Raw genomic sequence first — 26143 nt, forward strand, 5'->3', positions numbered from 1 at the left:
CATAACAAGGATGAATGCTCTCTTACGCCATCTGTCGGCGGTAGGAAGACAAGCCCTGGGTTGGGATTTTTAAACGGTGACTTTTGTTCCATTTGGAGCAAATAAACTGGGGGGAGGAAACGTTCGTTTAAATCAGCAATGGAATAATTTACAAACGACAGTTACGAATGGAATCACAGTTCTATCAGTCCCGAACGACCGCCAGCATTGATTGCTGTTTCAGCACCGCCACCTGGCGGTCGGGAGGGACAAAATAGAACCAAATGTTTTTTCTTTTCTTTTTCCTTTATTCGTATAACTTCCAATTAAATTAATTAATAAACCATTAAATAATTAAATAAAAGTGGCATTTATTAATTAAATGTGGAATTAAATAAATCTATGTTATTAAATCAATCAGGCTTTAGCCCCGCCCACTCACTTTGACGGGCGAGTTTGACAGATGAAATAAATAAATACAGAATTACATATATATATATGGCTAATTTAATTAATGAATGACATTTAATTATTTCATGACATTTATTGAATTATTGGTTTATTTAATTCCATATTTAATGAATAAATGACATTTAATTATTTCATGACAATTGTATTTAATTATTTAATTTTAGAGAGGCTTTATTATTAAAAAAAAACAAAAAAAACACAATCATGTATAGTAAGGCATTTTTGTTTTTTGTTTTGTTTTATTTAAACGTCCATGTATAGTGTTTTTAGGGCGTTTTTTTTATATATATTTTTTTAACAATGATTTATCAACAAAAAAACAACCATATAAAATAAATTCAAATATTTTGAACCGTACTTTAAAAACTGACAAATGTGGAACACTCGAAAAGGCTTTCTAACAATAACATTTATTGCCAAGGAAAACTGTCACAACAAACAAATCTAACAATCTAGCAAACGCAAATATCTTTTTTGCACTGTTTGTTTTTGCCACAAAATAATTTACATTTGCATTCATTTATTTTTGATTCATCAGAGGACTAAAAACATTGAAAAGCAAACGTTGACGATGACATCACAGCTGTTGCATCATCGTCGTCGTCGTCAAGACGACGAGAAGAAGCGCCGGCAGGGGGTGGAGCTTGAGGCCGGAGGCGGAGCTGACATCCGTCCAATCGTCGTCGCCCGTGCACTCGCGACAGTCGTGGCCGCAAAACCAGCACGAGTCCAAGTGCTCCCGCCATCCCGACGCGTACGTCTGCACCGTCCGACGGCCTGACAGACGGACGGACGTACGCAGCAGAATGTCACTCACTTCAATGGACTTTTTTAAATTGTCACTAGATAATTGATTTGTTTTCAACCGATACTGATAAACCAATAATTTAGATAGTGACAATGTTGATAACCGATAATTGTTGTTCTGTTTAAAGTTTAGCATTAGCTTGGCATTATCTTAGCATTAGCTTAGCATCAAATGCTAACCTAGCATGCTAAATTAACATTAGCTGAGCATTAATTTAACATTAACAGCATTAGCTTAGCATTATTTAACATTAGCTTATAATGCTAATCTAACATGGTAACTTAACATGCTAAATTAGCATGGTAAATTAGCATTAGATTAACATTAGCTAAGCACTCGCTTAGCAGGTTTAACAATTTAATTTAGCATGCTTACTTAGCATTATCTTAACATGCTAATTTATTATTAGCATAGCATACTAACTTAGCATGCTTAGTAGTATGTTAAATTAACAACTTAGCATGCTAACTTAGCATTACCATTAACTTAGCATTAGCTTAACATGCTAACTTAGCATTAGCATAGCATGATAACATAGCATTGATTGGTCGACTCGTTACCTACTTTCTCAGCAGCACAGGCGATGTCATCATCAGTCGACAGCAAGTAGAAAAATTACTTTTGAAAGGTATTCATTTGCACATGAAAAATAATGAAGTTACCACATTAAAGGGATACTTGACTCATTGAGCAATTTAAAAAGTGAATATTTTGTCCAAAATGAATTTGGTAACGTCATTATTTTTCATGTACAATTAATACCTTTAAAAAAGTATTGTCGAGTGATGATGACATCACCTGTACTGAGGAAGCCAATCATGGCTCACTTGTTTTCTGAGTTTGGTCAGTAAACTGAGCCATGATTGGTGGTTACCAGGTGATGTCATCATCAGTCGACATGCTAACAAGCTTGCGATGGACTCACGCGGTTGGTAGTAGTCGTAGACGAGGACGACAGCTTCCTGGACTTTGGCCACGTGGAACTCCACCAGCAGAGGAATGTGGACACACTCCACCTGTGTCGTGATCTACACACGCACACGCACACGCGTGTTGCAGAACACGTATCGGCATCCAGGTCGGCGTTGTCGGCGGCTCACCGAGTCGAGGTAGACGATGACTTTCCCGCCGCTCGTCTCCACCTTCTTGACGAAGCCATCGAGGGCGACGGCGTCGGGCGCCAGGCTGAAGCCGCTCAGCAGGCCCACCTCGGCCAGCGCCATGCCGGTGGCGTTCAGGGCGCCATCGCCGCCGCCGCCGGCAAGACTGCCGCCGAGTCGCGTCACATCAGCGAGTGTTGGCACAAACGCGCATATGCGTGCGTGTGACGTACCTGCAGCACACGTCCAGGTACGCGTGCGAGTCCACGCCCTCGTCCAACAGCCGCACGCGCACGTCGAAAGCGCCGGGGGAGTCGGCGCCTCTTCGGCGGCGGCGGCCAAGTGCGTCCGTCCTCACGTTGTACAGCACGTTGAGCTTCACACAACAACAACAACAAGACGCCTCGTGACGTGAACAGCCGCCATTTTGAAATTGAGTCTCAGGCTTAGGCCAGTTCATTTTTATTATTATTATTATTATTATTATTATTATTATTATTATTATTATCATATTATATTATTATTATTATTATTATTATTATAATTATTATTAGTCAACCTCATCCTACTTTTTAGGTCAGCTTCAATCACATTTGTTTGTTTTTATTTTATTATTATTATTATTATTATTATTAGTCAACCTCATCCTACTTTTGTTTAGGTCAGTTTCAATCCCACTTGTTTGTTTTTATTATTATTATTATTATTATTATCATTATTATTATTATTAGTCAACCTCATCCTACTTTTGTTTAGGTCAGTTTCAATCCCATTTGTTTGTTTTTATTATTATTATTATTATTATTATTATTATTCAACCTCATCCTGCTTTTGTTTAGGCCAGTTTCAATCACGCTTGTTTGTTTTTATTATTATTATTTTATTAACATATATATATAATTATTAATTATATTTAGTTATTGTTATTTATATATTTTATATATTATAGAATTTATATATTATTTAGTAGTATTTAGTATATATGTATTTGGTAATTTATTACTTGGAAGAAGAGGACACTTGTTACCTGAAGAAGAGCGAGGCCACGCCCCTGCGCCGCCACCTGCAGGTCGATATTCTCCTCCGGCTCCACCTGATGGAGAACCCAAACGGAGAACTCGTCGTCTTCACTTTTTCCGTTTTGACAGACAAAAACGGAAAGCGCCCCTGCCACGTACCCGCTGCGTCTGCAGGAGGCGCCGGTTGTCGGCGTTGACGTGGAAGACGACGCCGTTCGCGCCGCTGACCGTCATGTCGACGTCGTGCCGGTGAAGCGAGACGGCGGCCGTCGACAGCGCCTGCAGCGCCACCACCGTGTCCTGCCGCGGGCGCGAGCAAAAAGACCAGACGCGACGTCGACCCCTTTTTTTCAAGATGGCGTCGGTCTCACCTGCGTGCTGCCGAAGCCGCCCGCGGGGTTGCGCTGGCGCGCGAGCCACCCGGGCAGGCCGCCGCCCTCGGCCAGCCGGCCCAGCTTGTGCAGGCTCAGCAGCGCGTACGCCGCCGTCTCGATGTCGGTGGAGCTGGGTTGCCATGACGACGCCAGGTCGGCGGCCGGCGACGTCCACCGAGGAACGCCGTCTGCGCTCAAGAAGAAAAAAAATGAAATAAAAATCAAGTCAAATTTGTCATGTGTAACGACGTATTAGAGCAATGTATAATTTATTTATTTTTTTTTAGAGAGCGGGAGGGGGAATTTCTAAAATTACAAAGTTTCTTTTTCTTGCAAATTTGCCTCTTTCTAAAAAACTCGGAAATTTGTGAGTTTATAAAGTGGCACATTTGCGAGAAAGAAAAAAAAACAACCTTACAAATATGCCACTTGCTGAACTTATTTTTCTCTGCGACTTTTTTTTTCTCGACATATTGCCCCCCGCCCTATAAAAAAAGATATATTTAATTTGTAAAATGGCAAATACGCGAGAAAAAAAAAAGATGCAAATTTTCCACTTTCTAAATGTGCAAATTTACGAGTTTTTTTTCTTCCAAATTTGCCACTTTAGAAAGTGGAAAATTTGTGAGTTCAGAAAGTGGAACATTTGCAAGGAAAGAAAAAAAAAAAAAAAAACGCGTACATTTTCGAGTTTAGAAAATGGCAAATTTGCGTGGAAAAAAAACTTCCAAATTTGCCACTTTACAAAATCACAAATGTACGCATTTTTTTTCTTGCAAATTTGACATTTTATAAACTCGCAAATTTCTAAAAAAAAAAACTTGTTCATTTTATTTTAAGTCTTTATTTTTATTTTCTGCTACTTGTTTATATGTTCAATAAACAAATAAAAATTCAAAAAAAAAAAAGTAGTTGTAAAACTCTTCGTTAGCATCCTCTTAACTGTATTCTACTGCCCTCTGGTGGACAAGTCACATACATCAGGCTGTAATGAGTTTATCCTACAAAAGTATTTTTTTTTTTTTTATATATTCTATTAGATGATTATGCTTCTATGAAGTATAAAATCATAGAGTGCTTTTTTCCTGATTAAGTGTTTTTTTTTTTTTTTGCAGGAACAGGTTAATTACATTTCCATTCATTTCAATGGGGAAAAGTGATTTGAGATACGAGTGTTTTGAATGACAAATTCAACTCGCATCTCAAGGCAGCGCCGTACGTTGTTTTGCGGTTGCCGGATAGCGTTTGCGCGCAGAACGGAGGCATTCGCTTCGTCGCACATCATTTCGACGTGACGTTCCGAAGCTCGCACTCGCCACATCCAATATGGCCGACCGGCAGCACGTACCCTGCATGTCCGCCCGCCCCATCAGCCGGTCCAGGGCGTCGTGGGCGGCGCCGCTGCCGTCCATGGCCAGCGCGTAGGCCACCAAGCTGAGGCTGTAGTTGCTGGCCACGCCCCCCGCGGCCAGTCGGCTCTCCAGGAACGTCAGCGCCGACGACACCTGGCCGCCCAACTCGGCCTGGCGGCGGACCCGAAAAACAAAAGACGACGTCGGAACTTTTGCCCTGAAGATTTGCCCCGCCCTCCTCACCCTGACGTGCGGATCCTCCAGCAGCGCCACGAGGACGTACGCCGTCAACGACACGGGTCCGTCCACGCCCCCCCGCATCTCCGTGTGGATGACGCGGCCCGGCTCGAGGAAGGCGCCGTCCGCCGCCTGCCGGCCCGCCAGCCACGCCGCCGCCGTCCGGACGACGCGCTCCTCGATGACGATGAACGCTCGCGCCTGCAGGAAACATCTCAGCACGAAGGCGGTCAGCCTGCGCCGAGCGAGCGACCCGTCGTCAAGATCGAAGTCGGAATGGTCTCCAAGTTTCAGAGCAAAAAAACTACTCGTTTCTAGCTTCAATTTTAAAATGGGTCAATTTGACCCGGGGCCACGCTTAATATTTCAAAAATATTGGACACCATTTTTATTGAAAATATGTCAAAGTGAAACATTTAAATTGATGAGACGTTTCAGAGCAAAAAAAAAAAAAACTACTCGTTTGTAACTTTAATTTTAAAATGGGTCAATTTGACCCGGGCCTATGTTTAATGTTCCAAAAGTATTAAGATATAGTTTTAAAATTTAATTGCAAATATGTCAAAGTGAAACATTTAAATTGATGAGCGCTTTCATAGCAAAAAACTACTTTGTTTGCATCTTCAATTTTAAAATGGGTCAATTTGACCCGGGGCTACATTTAATGTTCCAAAAGCATTAAGATAAAGTCTTAACATTTAATTGCAAGTATGTCAAAGTGAAGCTTTTTAATTATCTGTCAAGAGATTTCACACAATATTTTTTTTCACTCTTGAAATGGGTCAATTTGACCCAGAATGTTTTAATATTCCAAAACCAAGCCAATACATTTTTTTTATATATATAGCTTAACCATTTTCATTGCACAAAAATCAAACTTAAGCATTACTTAGTCTGTTGATGTGAAGTTTCATTGCAAAAAAACAAAAAACTTGGTTGGGTCAATTTGACCCGGCATGTGCTCAATGTTTTGAAAAGGTTGCGCCAAGTTTGATAGCGAAGAGCTAACGTTTGTTGTTGAACTTGTAAGTGGGTCATTTTGACCCACAACACCACAGAAAGTTCTCTCAAGGCAACAAAAGATTTTTGAACGTTCTCCAATATATCGCGAGCTCTGGATTGTTCTCAACGTGTCCGTTCCGTACTCAAACGTTCTCCGAGGAACTCACCAGGTGCTTCCAGAAGGGTCGCTCTCTCCGAAGGCGCTGAAGGAGCCGTCTGCTCGCCGGTAGGACAACTCGCCCTCGTAACCTGTTGACCAATCAAAATCTTCTCAAAAAGGCGTTCCGCAAGGCTTGCAACCGAGCCACCCGTCATTGCTCTTTTTCATTGCTCTGACCTGCCTCAAAAGTGTTTGTCTATAGGCGCCGTCACCAAATGGGCGGAGATTAGTGGTGGGCGGGCGGATCGATCCAAATATCAATATTATCGATACTAAGTCAGTATCGCCATCGGATCGTGTGCCGTCACGCGACTTAGCATTAGCATCTTATCTTGTATCGTGACCTTCATGTCGTGATATTACATCCCTAATATATATACCAGAATTTTGGGAAAGTATCGATATCGGCGGAGGATGCGCGAGGACGCCACCTGACTCCATGTAAGCCACGGCCGTCCGGCGGACGTCCGGGTCGTCCTGCCCGGTGGCGTTGAGGTACAGCAGGACGTAGATGTTGGGCGCAAAGTGGATCATGTTCTGCTCGCCGCAGCCCGACGGCAGCCGGATCAGAGAGTCCAGGCCCTGGATGGACGGACCCAGGATGTCCCCTGCGCCCGTGTACAAAGAAATGTCAATAAAGAAATTTGAACATCAACAAAAAAATTGGGGAAAATAAAACCGTCAACAAAGAAATCAGGACAAAAAACGTCAAAGAAATCGCGGGAAAAAAACGTTAAAAAATCAGTGAAAAAAAAAACGTCAACAAAGAAATCTGTAAAAATGCCAACAAAGAAATTGAGAAAAACAATGTCAAAGAAATTGTGAAAAAAACGTCAACAAAGAAATCAGTGAAAAAACGTCAACAAAGGAATTGGGGGGGGGGCATCAACAAAGGAATAGGAAAAAAAAACGTCAACAAAGAAATCTGTAAAAATGCCAACAAAGAAATTGTGAAAAAAACATCAACAAAAAATCGGGGGAAAAAACCCATCAACAACGAAATCAGGAAAATAAAACGTCAACAAAGAAATCGAGAAAAAACCCCGTCAAAGAAATCGGGAAAAAAATGTCAGCAAAGAAATTGAAAAAAAAAAAAAACGTCAACAAAGAAGCTAATTAAAAAATTGGGAGCAAATGATTTCATCTTACAGCTGCACAATGAGCGTAAACATGTTTGAACGTGAAATTTTTCCGTGGCCGTTGCGCGTGTTGCCGTACCGACCAGCGTCAGCCAGGCTCGCCTGCTTCCCGGCACCACGCCGTGGGGGAAGTCGAAGGTCACGGAGGCGGAGGCGGAGCCGGAAGACGACGACGACGCGTCCAGCAGCAGAGACGACGAGAAGGACTTCTCCACCCCTTCGGCCTGCAAAAGGGTCAAATGTCAAACCGACGGCCATCTCGATTGCGTCTCCACGCTAACCGCTAAGCTAGCGAGAAGCGAGCGGCGGCGGCACCTTGACCAGGACGCTCCCTCGGGCCACGTCGACGCCCACGTAGGACTTGGCCGTCACGGTGACGCCCACGTCGCCGAGGACCAGCGGCCGGATGGGAACCAGGACGGAGGCGCCGCTCTCCTTGCCCACAAACACGCGCCGCGTCGCCGCCAGCTGCGAGTCGTCCGCTAACACCAGCTCGAACGTGTCGTTGCGGACCACCGTCACCAGCGCCTGATCGCAAACGTGCGACAAAAAAACACACTGACGATATATCGGTATCGCGATGAATCGGGATGCTTTGTCTCCCGATAGATTAGCGATACGATATTTGTAGTTCATATACAGTCACTAGAAAAAAAAAAACAGGGAAAAAATTATTCAAAAAATCAGGAGGAAAAATTACTCAGAAAAACAAGGGGAAAAGCATTATTAAAAAAAAAAAAAAAAAGAAAACAGAAAAAAAAATTGGCAGGGAGCTTTGTTTTTTTTGAGTATTTTTATTTTTTTCTTGTGTTTTACTGAATATTTTTTTTCTGTCATAAAAAAAAAAAAAAATCCGAAAAACGGAAAAAAAATTATGTAAAAAATCAGGAGGAAAAATTACTCAGAAAAACATGGCGGGGAACTTTGTTTGAGTAATTTTTTTATTGTTCTGTTTTACTGAATATTTTTTTTGTCGTTAAAAAAAAAATCAGAAAAACAGGGGAAAAAAAATTATTCAAAAAATCAGGAGGAATAATTACTCAGAAAAAAACCTGTGTTTGTAATGTTGAAAAACATTATTCAAAAAACAGAAAAAAAAATTTGGGGGCAGCTTTGTTTTTTTTGAGCATTTTTTTTATTACCTGAGCAATATATCCATAATCGTCATATCGTGAGATAATCGTCATCGTATGCCTTGTATCGTATCGTATCGTATCGTATCGTGAGGGTACCCGTCCGGAGGTTCCCGCCCCTGACTGACGAGCGCGTCACGGACGCAAACGCGGATCCCGACCTGCAGTTCCTGGTGGTAGTTGTTGAAGAGTCGGACCTCCAGCACGATCTCCTCGCCGCGGGTGACGACGGGCGGCAGGTGGACGGAAAGCAGGAGTTCCTTGGAGACGTTCAACTGCGCGAGTTCAATATCAGATCCCAGAGGAAAAACAAAACAAAGCAAAACAAAACAAAACAAAACAAAACAAAATGCATGGGTATGGTTTCGTACCCAGGCGGGCGTCCGGACGAGGCCCAGGCCGAGCGTGGGGGACACGACAAAAGCGACGGCCGTCCAGGTGGCCATGACGTCCGGGACCGTCACCATCATCTCGGCCGTCCCCGAATCGCTGCGACAACAACAACAACAACAACAACAACAACAAACGAGCGGGATTGCTCACGTTCCAAATATTTAAGCGGTACGAATAAAGTCAGGAATCAAACTTAGTGACTTCTACAATCAAATAATCAGTCAAGAAAACAAATTACTTTTGAATTGAGCAATCAGTAAAGTAACTAATTAAGTAATCAATAAAGTAACTAAGTTATTTTGAATCAAGTAATCAGTAAAGTAACATAGTTCTAAAATCAAGCAATCAGTAAAATAACTGGGTTCATTTTCAATTGAGAAATCAGGAAAGTAACTAAGTTACTTTTAAATGACACATTCAAAGTAATTATGCTACTTTTAAATCAAGTAATCAGGAAAGTAACCAAGTTACTTTTAAAGGACACATTCAAAGTAATTATGCTACTTTTAAATCAAGTAATCAGTAAAGTAACTAAGTTACTTTTAAATCAAGTCATGAGTAACTGTTACTTTTAAATGAAGTAATGAGCAAAGTAACTAAGGTGCAGGGGGGCGTGGCCTCACTCTGTGAATGTTTCCGTCCATATCCACGTCTCTGGAGGACAATGGTCAGAGTCCCACATGTAGTCCTCCTCATCCTGGTACTGCTCATCCATGTAGTACGGGTACAAGTCCTGTCCTGCGGGGAGAAGAAGCGACGCGGACGTCAACGCGGGCGACAGCGTCGGCAGGTCCGAACTGTCCATCTTGATCAACTGAAAAAAAAAGACCTTCTTGCGTGAGCGTCCGGGGATCGCTGGCGTGGACCACCGCGTCCGTCAAAACGACAAGATGACACGACTGCAACCACGACAACAACAACAACTTTACTTCTCACTCGCATGCATACATACATACATATTTCTTTTATTCATTCAAAAATTCATTTTTTTCTTTAACATTTGAATCCATTTATCTTTTTGAATTAGAGCTCCATCACTTTACTGTCGTAAAATAAAATTTGCACACGTTTTAAAATTATGCATATTCATATTCAAATCTTTATCATTAATACAAAATGAAACAAGTATAATCTCTTATTTTGGAAATAACAATTATATATTTACACAAACCTTTATTTCTTAAGTAATTTATTCATTTATTTATTTCAAATTGCCCTGCGATTGGCTGGTCCCCCGCCTACTGCCCAGAGCCAGCTGAGATAGGCGCCAGCACCCCCCGCGACCCTTGTGAGGAATAAGCGGTCAAGAAAATGGATGGATGGATGGATTATTTCAAATTATAAAAATACATATATATTTTATTTTTTTATTTTTTTGTAAAATTAAACTGCAAAAACTTTCACCAGTATTTGTTTTATTAATTGGATTCCATAATATGTTTATTAACTATAACTACATTTATTATAAATAATAGGTTAAAATGAAACTGAATGATTATTTTTGTTATTAAAAAAAAGTAGCTTTATTAAATAATTTCTTAATGTTTTCATTTCGAAAAAATACTTTAATAAAATAATTTAAATTTCACATTTAACTAAATTTAAAAAAAAAATAAAATAAATAAATCAATGATTACATTTAAATAATAAAACTTACAAATGTGAGTAATTATAATATAAACAATGAACTTTTTTTTTTAAGACGCTAACTTACAGGTTGAAATTGTTTATGCGCTTTTTTTTTTTTTTTTGCTAATCAAAATAATCTGTTTCCTCCTTTTAACTGCTGTACTTAATATTATGTCCAGGTGATGAATTTCTGGAGGATTGAAATATGGACGAAAGTATTGGGACACATTTCAGCATCAACATTTGGAGCCGACGCTGTGAATCAGGTCGGACAATTGTCTGCTTTTTTTTTTTTGCCTTGGTGGAGGTTCCCCTGACACTCATGACAATGCGTTTGAAAGAGAAGAATGTGGGGAGTGACACAAGAACAAACAAAAAAAAGACAACAAGTGTGCGTGTATGCGTGCGTGTGCGGGAACCGTGAACACTGAGAGCGGATCTCCCGTTCCCCCGTGCTGGGAATATTGATATTGATTCCCCGTGGAAAGTTGCTCCGTGTCCTTCTCCCGCAGCGCCTGACAAAGAGAAACAAGAAAAGAAGGTGACCGAGTGGACAAAAAAAACAAAACAAAAAGAGCAACACGACACGTTTGGTCGGCGCGGGCGTGGCCGCGGATCGACTTTCCACAAAAAATAACATTCGCACGCGTGTTGTGGCAGAAGTGGGCGGGGTTCACATTCAAAATGCATTTTCAATCAAATATTGCTATAACCGTTTTTTTTTTTTTTTTTTTTTTTTTTTTTAAGCTGGGCTGTCAACAACTACTGAAAGAAACTTGTTATCTAATCAGAGAAGCGGCGAAGTGAATTTGTATTCAAGTCATCAGTAAAGTAACTCAGTTACTTTTAAAATTGAGTCATCATTAAACTAAGTGACTTTTAAGTCACATAATCATTAAAGTAACTGAGTTACTTTTAAATTGAGTAATCAGTAAAGTAATGAAGTTACCTTTAAAATTGAGTAATCAGTAAACTAAGTTACTTTTAATCAAGTTATCAAAGTAACTAAGATACTTTTAAATCCAGTAATCAGTAAAGTACCTAAGTTACTTTTAAATCACGTCATTTATAAAGTTTACTAAGTTACCTTTAAAATTGAGTAATCAGTAAACTAAGTCACTTTTAAGTCAAGTAATCATTAAAGTAACTAAGATACTTTTAAATCGAGTAATGCACCTAAGTCACTTTTAAATTGCGTAATCGGTACAGTATGCTAAGTTACCTTTAAAATTGAGTAATCAGTCAATTAAGTTAGGTTTAAGTCAAGTAATCATTAAAGTAACTAAGTTGCTTTTAATTCGAGTAATCAGTAAAGTATCTAAGCAACTTTTAAATGGAGTAAGTGCACAAAGTTACCTTTAAAATGGACTATTGATATAGTCAGTAAAGTAACTAAGTAAAGTAACTTTTCTCAAGGTAACTCGAGGTTATTTGCTCAAGATCCTGTGAAGCAATTTGGTCGTGAAGGCACATGCAAAGTCTCACCATCGTCAACATCTTTGCGACGTCGCGGTGCGAGCTGGCCCACCGCGGCGCCTGGTCCTGCACTAGGATGGCCACCAGAGAGCCCGCCTCCGCCGTCGAGACCCTCAGCGTCACGTCGCCTCCCGGTCGGCTCACCGGCTCGCTCCAGCTCAGCGACACCTGCCCACCAAATGGTCACCCGAGCCGTCGTTGCTTAGCGAGCGTCATGACGAGCGCCCGACCCACCTGACTGCGCAGGTAGGGACGGACGTCCAGGCAAATCACGTCGTTGGCCACCTCGCCGCCGTCTTCTCGCACCAGGAAGACGAGGACGGAGACCGCCGGAGTCCAGGAAGCCTCCGGGAGCAACGTGAGCCGATGGGAAGAAGCGTTGCCGGCGGACACGATATCGCCGCCGCACTTCACCTGGAGGACGACGACGGCGGACGTGTTGAGTGGAAACTTTGTCGTGAGCGGGCGGAGTGGAGGTCCGATTTCAGAAGCGACGATGTCCCCCAACAACTCACCACGTAGTGAATTCCAGTTGGGGCAAAGGTGGCGTCGACGTACAGCGTGAACGGGACTCCCACCTAAAAAAAAATGCGTCAAACGCAACCTTGGAACGTTTCGAGCGAGCGGGGCTCGCGGACTCGGGTCGTTTACCTCCACGGCGTTGGACGCGCTTCGGACGCGGACGTACGAGTGAGTGGGAGACGTGTAGCTGGAGAAGAGCTGCAGCATCTGGTAGCTGTCCTCCAGCGAGGCCTGCAACGGTTGCTTTGCGTTCACCGTTCTCATTTTTGGGTGATTTTGTACGGAAGACGATGAGGGCCAGTCAAGAGAGACAGACAAGAAGTTTGGCAGGATTCGCACAATTCTCACTTGAAAATGAGAAGTCTGAGAATCAAGTCAGAATTTTTTAAAGTCAGAATTCTGAGAATAAAATCAGAATTTCTGAGATTAAAGTCAGAATTCTGAGAATAAAGTTAGAATTCTGAGAATAAAATCCAAATTTTTTAAAGTCAGAATTCTGAGAATAAAGTCAGAATTTTTTAAAGTCAGAATTCTGAGAATCAAGTCAGATTTTTTTTAGATTAAAGTCAGAATTCTGAGAATAAAGTGAGAATTTCTGAGAATCAAGTCAGATTTTTTTAGATTAAAGTCAGAATTCTGAGAATAAAGTGAGAATTTCTGAGATTAAAGTAAGAAATTCTCACTTTATTCTCAGAATTCTGACTTTAAAATCAGAATTTTGACTTTATTAGTGCTACTATTATTCTCACTTTAAATCAGAATTCTGAGAATAAAGTGAGAATCCTGCCTAACTTGTTTTTTTTTTTTCCCCTCTCTTCGCCGGCCCTAATCCTCCTCCATACGTTTAGAGTTTTTGTTGACTTTTTGTTGACTAAAATAATGTCAATAATTTGCCGGGCGGGACGGTGGCGCGCGCGTGCGACTTACGTGGATGCTGAGCGCTCGGGTGTCGTTGCTGAGCAGGAAGTGGAGGAAGACGGCGCCGTCGGCGGGGATGGCGAAGTGCGTGTCCACCGACGCGTTGGCGTAAGGATGCCGCCAGCCCCCATCGGCGTACTCGTCGCGCCAGCCTTGCTGCATGACCGACACTTTCAGCGTCTTCTCCGTGTCCTCGCGCGACAACGGACGCTTGTTGGATTTGCGCACGTGCACCTGACAAACACAACGCGAGGACGGTGACGTGCGCGCGGGTACGCCCGAAAATCACAACTCACCGGGATTCTTGACAACTTGCTTTTTTATTTGCTTTGTGTCATTTATACGACAGCGTATAAGGGACACGTAGAAACGGATTTTTTAATAGGGCGGGGGCAATATCCCAAGAAAAAAAACTTGCAAGTTTTTTAATTTGCAAGTAAAATGGCGAGTTTAGAAAGTGCCTAATTTGTGAGTTTCTAAAGTGGCTAATTTGTGAGAAAAAAAACAGAAATACACGTAGCGTAGCTATAGTCTCTAAGTTTCTGTTTTGTTTTGTTTTCTCGCAATTCTGCCGCTTTATAAACTTGCATATTTGCCACTTTAGAAACAAATTTGCCACTTTAGAAAGTGGCAAATTCGTGAGAAAAAAAAACGAGTAAATTTGCGAGTTTAGAAAGTGCCTAATTTGGGAGTTTCTAAAGTGGCTAATTTGCGAGGAAAAAAAACTCTTTTTTTTTTTTTTTTTAATTTGCGAGAAATACACGTAGCGTAGCTATCGTCTAAGTTTCTGTTTTTTTTGGTTTGTTTTTTCCGGCAAATCTGATGCTTTATAAACTCGCCCTTTAGAAACGTGGCAAATTTACGAGTTTATGAAGTGGCAGATTTGCGAGAAAAAAACTTTTTATATAATCTTGCAAATTTGCCACTTTAGAAACTTGCAGATTTACAGGGTTTTTTTTGTCACAAATTTGTAACCTTAGAAAGTCGCAAATTTGCCACTTTCGAAAGTATTTATTGTTAGTTTCTGAGTTTTTTTTTCATTTTATAAACTTGCAAATTTTCCGCTTTATAAACTCACGAATTTACTAGTGTTTTTTTCTCGCAAATTTGCAACTTCAGAGTTTTTTTGTTTTTTTTCTCGGAATATTGCCTCCGTCCATTAAACAAAAAATATTTCTACGTGGCCCTAATACGCCGTCGTACATTTCGTGAAACACGTGATTATTTTTGTCTTTTACGTGAATAAATCTTCACTGGCGTGAGTCGCGATTGCGGCACCCCCTGCTGGCACGTTGCGGACGTGCGCGCGCCGCCCTTACTGTGGCCGTGAAGCTCAGGGAAGGTTTGAGAATTTTGGGATAGTCGTCAAAGTACAGCTGGTACGCCTGCTCGACCACGCCCACTCGGGCCCTGGAGCCCACCACGACGCCTGAAGATACATGGAAGAAGGGTCAAAGGTCGCAACGTCGGCTCGGGACGGCAGCCGACTCACCCGTGTGCCGCTCGGTCACGTTGGCGATCACTTCCAGGAATTGTCTGTCGTCGTACATCCCGTCGTGATGGCCGCTCGTCGGGTAATCATCGGGAAGAGCAAACTCGAAGTCCACGCTGCTGTCCAGCTGAAACGCAAAATGATTTTTCAGCTTTTTTTTTTGCTGCTGAATTCTTATAAACAACTAACAAAATGCTTTTATTTTTGCGGCCTGTCAGGGGTCCAATCGGGCCCCGTGAGGACGGAACACAAAGTGCAGTTTCTGACTCAAGTTAACGGTTGTTGCTAATTTGGTCCACCGGGGGGCGCACCTGTTAAACAACATCGTGACATTTGGTTGTCACTCAGGTTGCGGCAAAAACAAATTTGCAAGCGAAAACCCGCACAATATCGTACAAGAGCGGAGACCTGTCTGAGCTCATCGTAGATTTCTTGCCATCCGTGATAGTGATGCACCACCGTCACGTTGACGTGTCCTCTCACGGGTTGTCCGTCCTTGTACCTGCACAAGAAAAAAACACACACAAAAAAAAACACGTCACTGTCTTGCATTTGGCCTCAAATGAACATCGGGTGAGAGAACAACATGGCCGTCGACTTTCTGACCTGGCTGAGACGGTCCCGCGCAGCGTGTCGTCACGATGGAGCACGTCGGGAAGGTCCAACATGACTTTGAACTTGGGCGCGGCTAACGAGTCAATAAAACACCTTCAGCGTACTCGTCAACCATGCGTTCTCCGCCACCACTGATCTATATATAAGACTAGGATAGCCGATAGACTTTTGAGGCGGCCATATTGTTCCTCCCCAGAAACATTCCGGTGGGAGTAGCAAGATGGCCGCCCTGCGTCTTCAACAGCTTGCGCTGGCGCGCATGAGCGAATCGGCTATCCAGTCATCTATACAGGTCATCGTTAGCCACCAACTTACCGGAGCCTTCCACGGACACGTGTTTGTAAGTGGCGCCCCCCTGTGGAGCAGACAAAAAACAATGACTGTGTGTAAATGCTATACGTCGTAACTAAATGTGGATTTTGGCCTGTTTTACTGCCGCTTCGCCATTTCTGCTTGACAACAACACACATATATATATATACATATATATATATATATATATATATATATATATATAAATATAACAAAAAGTATTAACACTAATTTTTTTAATTGTTTAAATTTATAAATTTGCATTGTTTTTTTTATTTTAAAATAACTTTTTTTTTTTTTTTATCCAAAAGGAACTTGCATAATTATTGTGTAAGAATTTTATATGATTCATATTTTTTTATTTGTTTTTTTTTTTACATTTGAACATTTTCTTGTTTTGTACCAAAAAATAAATAATTGTGATTTCAATTATTGCCAAAATAATGGTGATTATTTTTTTTTTTTTTTGCCATAATCGAGCATTTGGGAACCATTTTCCTGTTTTTGTACCAAAAAATAAATAATTGTAATTTCAATTATTGCCAAAATAATGGTGATTATTATTATTTTTTCCCCATAATCGAGCATTTGGGAACCATTTTCTTGTTTTGTACCAAAAAATAAATAATTGTAATTTTAATTATTGCCAAAATAATGGTGATTATTTATTTTTTTTCCCATATTCGAGCATTTGTGGAACATTTTCTTGTTTTGTAGCAAAAAATAAATAACCGTGATTTCAATTATTGCCAAAATAATCCTGATTATTATTTTTTTTCCCATAATCGAGCGTCCCGAGCTTGTGTGGTACGTCCGTCCGTTCCACTCACATCGGTCATCACGCAGACGGTCCAGCGGCCCAGCGGCGGTTCCCGGGACAGACGGAACTCTCTGGAAAGGACCCCGAGGACGGGCCGAGCGTCGCGCCACTGCCGGAGCAGGTTCCCGCGCGGGTCCTGCAGCGAGCAAGCGAGCGAGCGAGTCAACATGGCCGACGGACCGACTGATCGTTTCTTATGGACGGCTCGACTGACTTTGATGAGGACATCGGTGGAGCCGTCGCAGGGTTCGCTGACGTCCCGAAGGACGAGCACTCGGATCCGGAGCAGCTGACCCGCCCGGTACGAGTCTTTGTCCGTGTGGATGAAGGTCCGGCAGCGTCGGGGTTCAAAGTCCAAACGTGTGGCGTTGGAAAAAACATGGCGGCTGCCATCGTGACCTGTGACCTCCAGGACGAATTGCGAACTGGACTCCTCCAAGTGGGCCTGCAAAATGTGTCAATTAGTGATTTATGAATTCATTAAGTCTGAGAGATTTTTGTTGATTTCATATTCAATATAATATTCTCATGCCTTTATTTTATTTATTAGGATTTTGCAATGTGCATATTATAGAATGTGGAGAACTGTAAGTATTTACAAATTAAAAAAATGTGTATGCAAAATGTGTAAAATCAATCAATATATAAGATTTATATATAATAAAATTACTTCAACGTAAAATATTTTGATGTGCTCATAAACAATAAATAAACGAACCGATTATTTAAACAAAAGGCTGAAATGTGAAGCAAATATGTATGCAATAATGCTTTGTTTGTCGAATATTTTTCATTTAGTTATGATTTTTGTTTTTTTTCTTAAATAATTGAATTCACCAGCCTGAGTGGAGAAAAAGGTCAGAGGTCGTCACGTGAAGATGCAGAAAAAGGAAAAAAAAAAAAACTTACAGGTGGAAGCGTCAGCAGCTGCGTGGATCCTTCAATCAAATCACACGAGAGAGTCGGAATTATTTCATACGATAAAGCAAAAAAAAAGGCAAAGAAAATGCGAAGGCACCTCCCGCCAGCAGCATGGTCCGCGAGGAGAGCGCCAGCTCGCCGTGGAGGATGCGAGCCGTCACCGTGAGCGGCGAGTCGCTCAGGACGCTGACCGACAGCGACGTCGGACGTCCCGGTCGGAGCGCTCGCGGGACCAGCAGCAGGTAGGACGGATCGTCACCGGGATAACTGGAAAAAATATCATTTGGTCAACGCACATTTTGCACCAGACTCAAAAGCCTCGTTAACTCATTGACTGGCAGCCATTTTGACTGAAGCTGGATTTGGACGGATTTCGCAAGGCCCACACAATATTGCGTCCTATTGTCAATCAAAACATGAGAAATGAAAAGATTTGAGAATCTTCTTTCATCAGAAAAAAAAAAAAAAAAAAAAGTATATTTGTATCTGTTTCTGTTTTACAGCAATTAGCATTAGAATACAGCAAAGTTTCATCATTATTCACATTCCTGGTGAAAACGCTTACAAAAAGAGCTTGTTGCAACATGGATGATCTCTAATACTCTGTTGCCACCTGCTGGACGTTTTTTTTTTTCTTTTTTGTAATAACTACCATTGCTTTAAACCACCTCACGTGATCGGGACATCCATAGTTAGTTAGTAAGAACAACTTTGGATGAAGTAGCTCCACTTTTAACCAAAACTATAAAATTAAAGACTATTCCCCCGTGGAGAAATGACGAGATTAAAAAATTAAAACGAAAATGCAGGTGTGCTGAAAGGAGGTGGAGAAAAACTAAACTTTCAATACATTATGAAATTTTACGTGAACAACTTAAATCCTACAATAAAACAGTCAAACAGGCAAGAATATCTTATTTCTCAAATTTAATCGCAGTTCATTCAAAAGATCCTAAATTTCTTTTCTCCACTTTCGATCTTTTAACCAATCCTGATTTTAAAAAGCCATCACAGACTCCATCAAACACTCTCTGTGATGGCTTTGCAGACCACTTCAGAAGTAAAATTGATGGCATTAGGTCCAGTCTTTTAGTTGATCAAAATATAATTTTTAATAAATATGGACAGTCACTTTTACCTGAGGAAACACTGGAAAGTTTTACCCTGGTTGATGCAAGGACACTTGGTCGAGTTTTCTCCCAGGTCAACCCAACAACCTGCCTTTTAGATCCGATTCCCACATCACTTTTTAAGACATTTTATGGATTTTTTGAGGAACAGATTTTAACTATAGTCAATTGCTCTCTTCAGACGGGTGTTTTTCCTGCCGCCTTTAAAACGGCGGTGGTGAAGCCCCTTCTGAAGAAAAGCAATTTGGACCCCAGCAGTTTTAATAGTTATCGACCTATATCCAACTTACCCTTTTTAAGTAAGATTTTAGAAAAAATTGTTTTTATTCAATTGAATTCATTTTTAGATACAAATAATATTTTAGAGAAATATCAGTCTGGTTTTAGGATGAACCACAGTACCGAGACTGCCCTTTTAAAGATTTTAAATGATATCAGGTGTAATGAAGATATGAAAAAGCTTACAGTCTTGGTGCTACTGGATTTAAGTGCTGCCTTTGATACAGTAGATCACCACACTTTATTAAACAGACTTAGAAGCCTGGTGGGCATCTCTGGTACAGTTTTTAACTGGTTTTATTCCTATCTCACACACCGATATTTCTTTGTAAGTATGGATACATGTTCCTCTGAAACCCATGAAATTAAATGTGGGGTTCCCCAAGGCTCAATCTTAGGCCCATTACTTTTTAATCTTTATATGCTTCCCCTTGGGGAAGTCATCAGGAGACACGGCGTCAACTTCCACAGTTACGCTGATGATACACAGCTGTATATCGCCGTGTCACCTGATGACATGGGGCCTATTGATACCCTTTTAAATTGTATTTTAGATATTAAGTCATGGATGGCAGAAAATTTCCTGCAGCTCAACCAGGACAAAACAGAGGTTTTAGTCATCGGTCCTGAAGGTCAGAGAGAGAAACTTTTACCTAAACTACAAGATTTTAAACCCACGCAATGTGTAAAGAATTTGGGCGTCCTTTTTGACTCTGAGCTAACTTTTAATCCTCATATTAAAAATGTAGCCAAGATCGGTTTTTACCATCTTAAGAATATTGCCAGAGTCCGCCCGTTTCTCTCACAGGCCAACACGGAGGTGCTGATGCATGCTTTTATTTCTTGTCGTTTAGATTATTGTAATTCCCTGCTCTCTGGTCTTCCCAAAAAGAATATTTCAGTCCTACAGCTCCTTCAGAACTCAGCTGCACGTGTGCTGACGGGGACCGGAGGGCGGGAGCACATTACACCAGTTTTAAAATCGCTGCATTGGCTCCCCGTGCGTTTCAGGATTGATTTTAAGGTGCTTTTATTAGTTTTTAAATGTCTTAACGGTCTTGGCCCATCTTATTTATCTGACTTGCTTTTACCCTATTACCCCTCGCGGCCTCTGAGGTCTTCTGGCAGCGGCCTTTTAACTATTCCAAAGGTGAGGACCAAGACACATGGTGAAGCTGCCTTTAGCCACTATGGTCCTCACCTATGGAATGGCATGCCAGAGAGCATCAGGTCTGCAGAGAATATTTATGTTTTTAAGAGGAGGCTTAAGACTTACTTTTTTAGTTTGGCATTTGATTGACCTTTTTTATTTTTATTTTATTTTATTTTATTTTACTTATTATTATTTTTACTTTTTTATCCCCTTTTATTTATTTAACTTTTAATCTATATTGTCCTGTAGCTTTGTTTTTATTTATTTATTTTTTCTATCGTGTTTAACCGTTTTCTTTTAGTGTTTAAATGTTTTTATTTGGTAGTTATAAAATTTTTAGCTCCAGTGTTTTCTCATGGGGGAGCCTCCACAGTGAGAGGGATGCTTGGTCTTCATCCATCTCACTGTGGATGAACTCCTCCTGGGTGCCTTTCCTTACAGGGTACATCTGTGCCCAGCCATGTTGTGGTTTTCATGTGTTTGTTGGGTTTTGGGTGTGTCTGTGGGTACGATCATGGGGATGGGGGGGCTTTTTCTTTCTTTTATTTTATTGCATTATGGATGTCCAGCACTTTGAGTTGCATTTTAAATGTATGAAAGGTGCTATATAAATAAAGTTGATTGATTGATTGATTATCGTCCTCCTTGACTACTAAAAATCGGCATCAATATTGGCCTTGAAAAAGCCATATGTCTACTGCTGACAAAAAAAAAAATATACAGGGGTCAAATGGTTGTCCTGACTAAAAAATTGATCGTTTTTGTTGACTAAAACTAAAACTTTTATTATTTTTATTATTATTCTAATTAATTAATTCAATCTCTGGTGTAATAACCTTATTTATTGATTGATTGAATTTTTTTATTATTATTAGTAGTAGTAGTAGTAATTCAATCTCTGGTGTAATAACATTATTGATTGATTGATTGAATTTTTTTATTTTATTATCTGTTCTTATAGCTGCTGGACATGTAAATTTACCAGAGGGAGCCATCCCAAAGGGATCAATAAAGTCAAGAAAAAAAATAGTCATATAAAAAAATATAAAAATAGTCATAGTCATAAAAAAAGTCATAAAAAAAATAGAAATAAAATAAAAATAAAAATGACGTTTTCTTGGACTAAAATGCTCGATTTATAATCGAGTTAAAAATGGTCGAAATAAAAACAGGATGAGGTTAGCTAAATGTGATCAAAACAAACAAGTGTGACTAAAATTGGACTAGAAAGCTGAATTTAAAAATGGCTGAAAAAAATGAACACTAAACGCAAGCGCGGTGGGAAAATTCGTCGGCAAATCGATCCACGACCGTTTTCGATTGCCGAACGAGCTCGCTTTACCTGTGCGTGACGTTCTGGGCGGCGGCGATGGCGACGATGGCGAGCAGCGCCGCCAACGTCCCGACACGCTGAAGATGCTCCATGGACTCACCTTGAAATGAGGCTGGCGGTTCCTCCCGGCTGCTTTTTCTTCCCACGTTGAGGAGGATGGCTTGAGGCGCACGAGGATCGCGTTCCGCGTCCACGCCCTGACACGAACACGATCGCTACAGGTGGAGCCCGTTCAACACAAAAGGAAGGAGAAAAGATGCGTTTGTGATTTGGATGACTTGCACATTACAAGGGCGGGTTCGTGTCGATTGTGAGCATCGACGCAAGTTCGGGTTTCCGTTATGAGCGTGAAACACGCACACGTGTATCATTTCATCATCATATTATTGCATATAGGACAACAAATATAAAGTCAAGGAAAACTGTTTTGTTAAACTCTTGTTCGTAGTAGTAAAGTTTTTTTTTTTTCCTTAGCACTAACAGGCCCCATAAAATGATGGAACAGAACAGATCTGATACACAGACCTCGAGTTTGACAACTTATGAATATACGAATAATACAAATGAATTTCAGTTACGTGAAACTAAACTCATGTATAAAATTGCTTGACTAATGCTTTGAAATGCTCTAATTAACTCATTAATTTGATTTTTTTTATCTATTTGATGCTAATGAATTGTGACACTACAGCTGTAATTACTAACATTATGTGTTTGCATTTTTTATTTTTTTTGGTAGTTATTCTAATAACTAGAGTCCAACAGATATTGCAATGGTGGTAAAAAAAAAAAAAAGGTTTTCCCAAAGAGGTTACAAGTATTCATCTGTATCCCAAATAAAACAAAATTAGAAACTGTGTAGCTTTGATTTTTTTTTTCACTCCAGCCATTTTATTTTAGCTAGCTTGCTAGTTTAGCTTAACCTAAAAACAAAAACAAACAAAAAAACAACAAAATATGCAGTTTAGTTCCCTATATTTTCAAACTCGCTTGTCCAAAACTGACTTTGTAAGACACTTTTGTGAATCCTATCTTTTTATTTCATCTTTATTTAATACTTTACTTACTTTCATGTCGCAGATTGACAAAACGAGCTGTATCTTGCACTGCTGCCCTCCGACCACGAGCGGGCGCCGCTGGGAAGATTGCAGCCATAAAACGATTCCAACATGACGACGCTACGGCCGTTCAACTGCGATGATTTGTTTAAATTCAACAATATGTAAGCACCAAATGTCTTATTTCGAAAGCGTAACGACCGTTTAATATTGTTCTCTGTTGTTGCTGTCGTTTGTGACGTTCTATGTTGGACGCGTGGGACGCCAGCGGGCTAAATTGTTGACGCGTGTGCGCTACTGCACCAAACTCCGTTCACACAATGGCTGATTTTATATTCGGCACACGATTAAACGTTACATGACACTCGATAAGTCATGTTTTGTTAATTTGTTTAATTACTGACAAAGTCGGTCAACTAACTGTCATTCGGAAACATGTTTAATTTACTGCGTTATCCAGGCAGCACATAAAAACATGTTCATTTAGCTAGCTAGTCGGTATGTATTGTGCATGAAAAATATGATTATTGCAAGCTATGTACACTTGAGGACACTACGAAATGCATTTGCGTGTATGCAGAATATGTCCACATACCAAGATGTGAAATTAAATCATATACCAACAGAGGATCATGAGTATCGTAAATGAACAAAGTACTGAAATGTTAATAAGCATGTTTATGCAGTAAATTGTACCTTTTTCGTTTCCACAGCAACTTGGACACTCTGACAGAAACTGTATCCTTCAAGGTCTTGTCACTTCTGCGGACACCTCAAGTAATATGTTATGTATTCACTTCAGCACGATTAAGATAAAAACCAATACATAAATACTGCTCAAATGGAAGTTTATGACAACATTTGAGAGCAAGGGACTCTTGAGGTTTTGTGGAAGAAACCAAAAGGGCAGTCCGAAGACTGCAGAGATCTAACAGGACAATAAAATGACATCAATTCCACATCTTGAAGTCACAGTTTAAACATTTTTTGGGACCGATTCCCCCCAAAAAGGCGGTTGATTACTCGGAATTTCTCAAATGTTCCTCTGAGCTTTTGCCATCAGTACGGGATCCCGTTCTACCTGCAGTACTTGGCTCACTGGCCCGAGTACTTCATCGTCGCCGAGGCTCCTGGAGGCGAACTCATGGGATACAGTAAGTTGGCGCGGAAAAGATTTATTTCTTATCTGTTTTAAACAAATGAATTATTAACAATAGATCATCAATTCAATTATATTGAACTCACTCACAATTATTGATTGCCTAAATAAAAATGTACATTTAAACTTATTTCACCATTTTTATGCATTTACAATCAATAAATCTATCAATAACTTAATTCAACAATTAAAAAAAAAAAGTTGAATGTAGAGGTAGATTTTAATTGATGCTCGAATTGTAATCATTTGAAATCTATTTAATTACAATAACCAATTAATACAATGGACAAAACTACTTCAGTACGTAAATAAACTAACCAATTATTTAAACAAAGGACTTAATTGCTACCAGCTGTTTTACTGAATTTTGACCAATTTTGCAAGGCCCACAGAATATTGTGTTCTATTGCTATTAAAACATGGAACCTACCCAAAAAAAAAAAAAAAAAAAAAAGATTAAAGTCCCTTATCAGGAAAAAAATATTTGTTTTCCATTTTGCAACAATTAGCATTAGAATATAGCTAAGTTTCATCAATCATGATTTACAAATCTATTTCGAATTATGAGTAATTGAGCTTTTTTTTCCCCCCAACATGGCCCTGATTGATCTCTTATACTCTGCTGCCACCTGCTGGCCGTTTGTGTAATAACTATTTCTTCAACCGTTCTTTGCAGTTGAGTTGCATCAAAACCTTCTGTATAGCATAAAACAAACAAAAAAAACGTATAAATCCGTCTTTGGGACACAAAACATTTATACGTTTTTTGGGGGGAAACGAGTTAAGCATGTGTATGCAATAATGGTGTATTTGTCCAATATTTTTCCGTTTGAGTTTAGTGGACTGAGTTAGTTCCAATTTGTAGCGATTGGGAAATGTCGATTGAGCATTTGTTGGCGTTTGCAGTCATGGGCAAGGCGGAGGGTTCGGTGGCTCGCGAGGAGTGGCACGGTCACGTCACCGCCTTGTCGGTGGCGCCCGAGTTCCGCCGGCTGGGATTGGCCGCCAAACTGATGGACATGCTGGAGGAGATCTCCGAAAGGTTTGCCTTCACATTATTATTATTTTTTACCTTTTTTGATGTGCGTTTGACGGTGACGTTTTCTTCCTTTTTTTCAGGAAGGGCGGCTTCTTCGTGGACCTGTTTGTGCGCGTGTCCAACCAGGTGGCGGTCAGCATGTACAAGCGGCTGGGCTACAGCGTCTACCGCACCGTCATCGAGTACTACTCGGCCAGCAACGGCGACCCGGACGAGGACGCCTACGGTCAGATCGGTCGTGGAGGCGACGCCGATGCCGATGCCGGCGGCCTCTCTCTCTCTCCGACTGACGTCGTTGCTTTTGTGCGCGCAGACATGAGGAAAGCGTTGTCCCGAGACGCCGACAAGAAGACCATCGTGCCGCTGCCGCATCCCGTCAGGCCTGAGGACATCGAATAACGACGCTTGTGGCTCACTGGCGGACGACAAAGTGAAAGCTGTTTAGTGACGTATCCTTGACGGCCGAGGAGCTGCGGACTTTCAAACGTTAATCGGCAACTAATCGATTGGCCAATCTAGCAACTACTAAATCTTGTCGTCCATGAAAGCAGAGAGATCATCTTTGTGTTGTTATTAAAAAAAAGAAAAAAAAACACATTAGTGAACATTCTTTTGGCTTTTATGTTGGAAAATATTTTTGTAGAATTTATTTTTTTGACAAATGTTATGAACCAAACCTGAATCCTGATTTACAAAATAATATCCCGTTTTTAAATAAAGAGATGGAAATTTACAGGCTATTTATACTAAAGTTGCAATAAACAAACAAACCAAAAAAAAAGAATAAAATAAGATGAAACACATTTTCGTTGCTGGTTTGGTCTGTAACATGGCAGAAAAATGTCTTATTGTTATTATACACAAAGATAATTAGTCTGCTTTCACGGGGGACAAAAAAAATAAAAAATACAAATCTGAGACTCTTTCCTGTTGAGAAGCTGAAATTGTGAAAATTTGGACAATTTTGAAGCTTAAAAAAAAGCTTTCAACAACGATTCAATGATCAAAATATTTGATTGATGTGATAACCGATGAGTTAATCAATTAATTGTTGCAGCTCTACTTGAAATATGTATTTGGGAGCTGGCCTTTAAGCTGGACAGCAAGAATATCGAGTAAA

At 40.5% G+C, this 26143-nt stretch overlaps 2 protein-coding genes across 3 annotated transcripts; one reads left to right on the plus strand and one right to left on the minus strand.

The window, feature by feature from the left end:
- Positions 1–841: 841 nt before the first annotated feature.
- cd109 (CD109 molecule) lies at positions 842–23096 on the minus strand. 2 transcript variants are annotated; one of them, XM_077511466.1, is made up of 34 exons: positions 22835–23096; positions 21868–21982; positions 17970–18139; positions 17861–17889; positions 17166–17396; positions 16962–17087; positions 16135–16174; positions 15811–15892; positions 15613–15706; positions 15205–15331; positions 15032–15141; positions 13722–13946; positions 12924–13025; positions 12788–12850; positions 12507–12686; positions 12282–12440; positions 11216–11311; positions 9997–10066; positions 9791–9905; positions 9146–9263; positions 8936–9049; positions 7957–8169; positions 7721–7865; positions 6934–7110; positions 6510–6591; positions 5347–5575; positions 5100–5274; positions 3749–3939; positions 3537–3677; positions 3386–3451; positions 2592–2734; positions 2359–2524; positions 2184–2286; positions 842–1227 (listed from the first exon to the last, which is right to left on the minus strand). In XM_077511466.1, exons 1-34 carry the CDS (start codon positions 22920–22922, stop codon positions 1028–1030), a joined length of 4485 nt encoding a protein of 1494 aa, XP_077367592.1. In that variant the 5' UTR covers positions 22923–23096; the 3' UTR covers positions 842–1027. The 2 variants fall into 2 exon arrangements, with proteins under 2 accessions (XP_077367592.1, XP_077367591.1); XM_077511465.1 differs by having other exon boundaries at positions 21777–21982; positions 22835–22969.
- Positions 22867–25804, plus strand: naa20 (N-alpha-acetyltransferase 20, NatB catalytic subunit). The gene is made up of 6 exons (XM_077511475.1): positions 22867–22989; positions 23539–23563; positions 23889–23979; positions 24891–25026; positions 25104–25249; positions 25337–25804. The coding sequence occupies exons 1-6, from the start codon at positions 22937–22939 to the stop codon at positions 25420–25422; spliced, it is 537 nt and encodes a 178-aa protein (XP_077367601.1). The 5' UTR covers positions 22867–22936; the 3' UTR covers positions 25423–25804.
- The last annotated feature ends 339 nt before the right edge of the window (positions 25805–26143 follow it).

Source organism: Festucalex cinctus, chromosome 21, assembly GCF_051991245.1.
Source record: "Festucalex cinctus isolate MCC-2025b chromosome 21, RoL_Fcin_1.0, whole genome shotgun sequence".
Taxonomy (NCBI): Eukaryota; Metazoa; Chordata; class Actinopteri; order Syngnathiformes; family Syngnathidae; genus Festucalex; species Festucalex cinctus.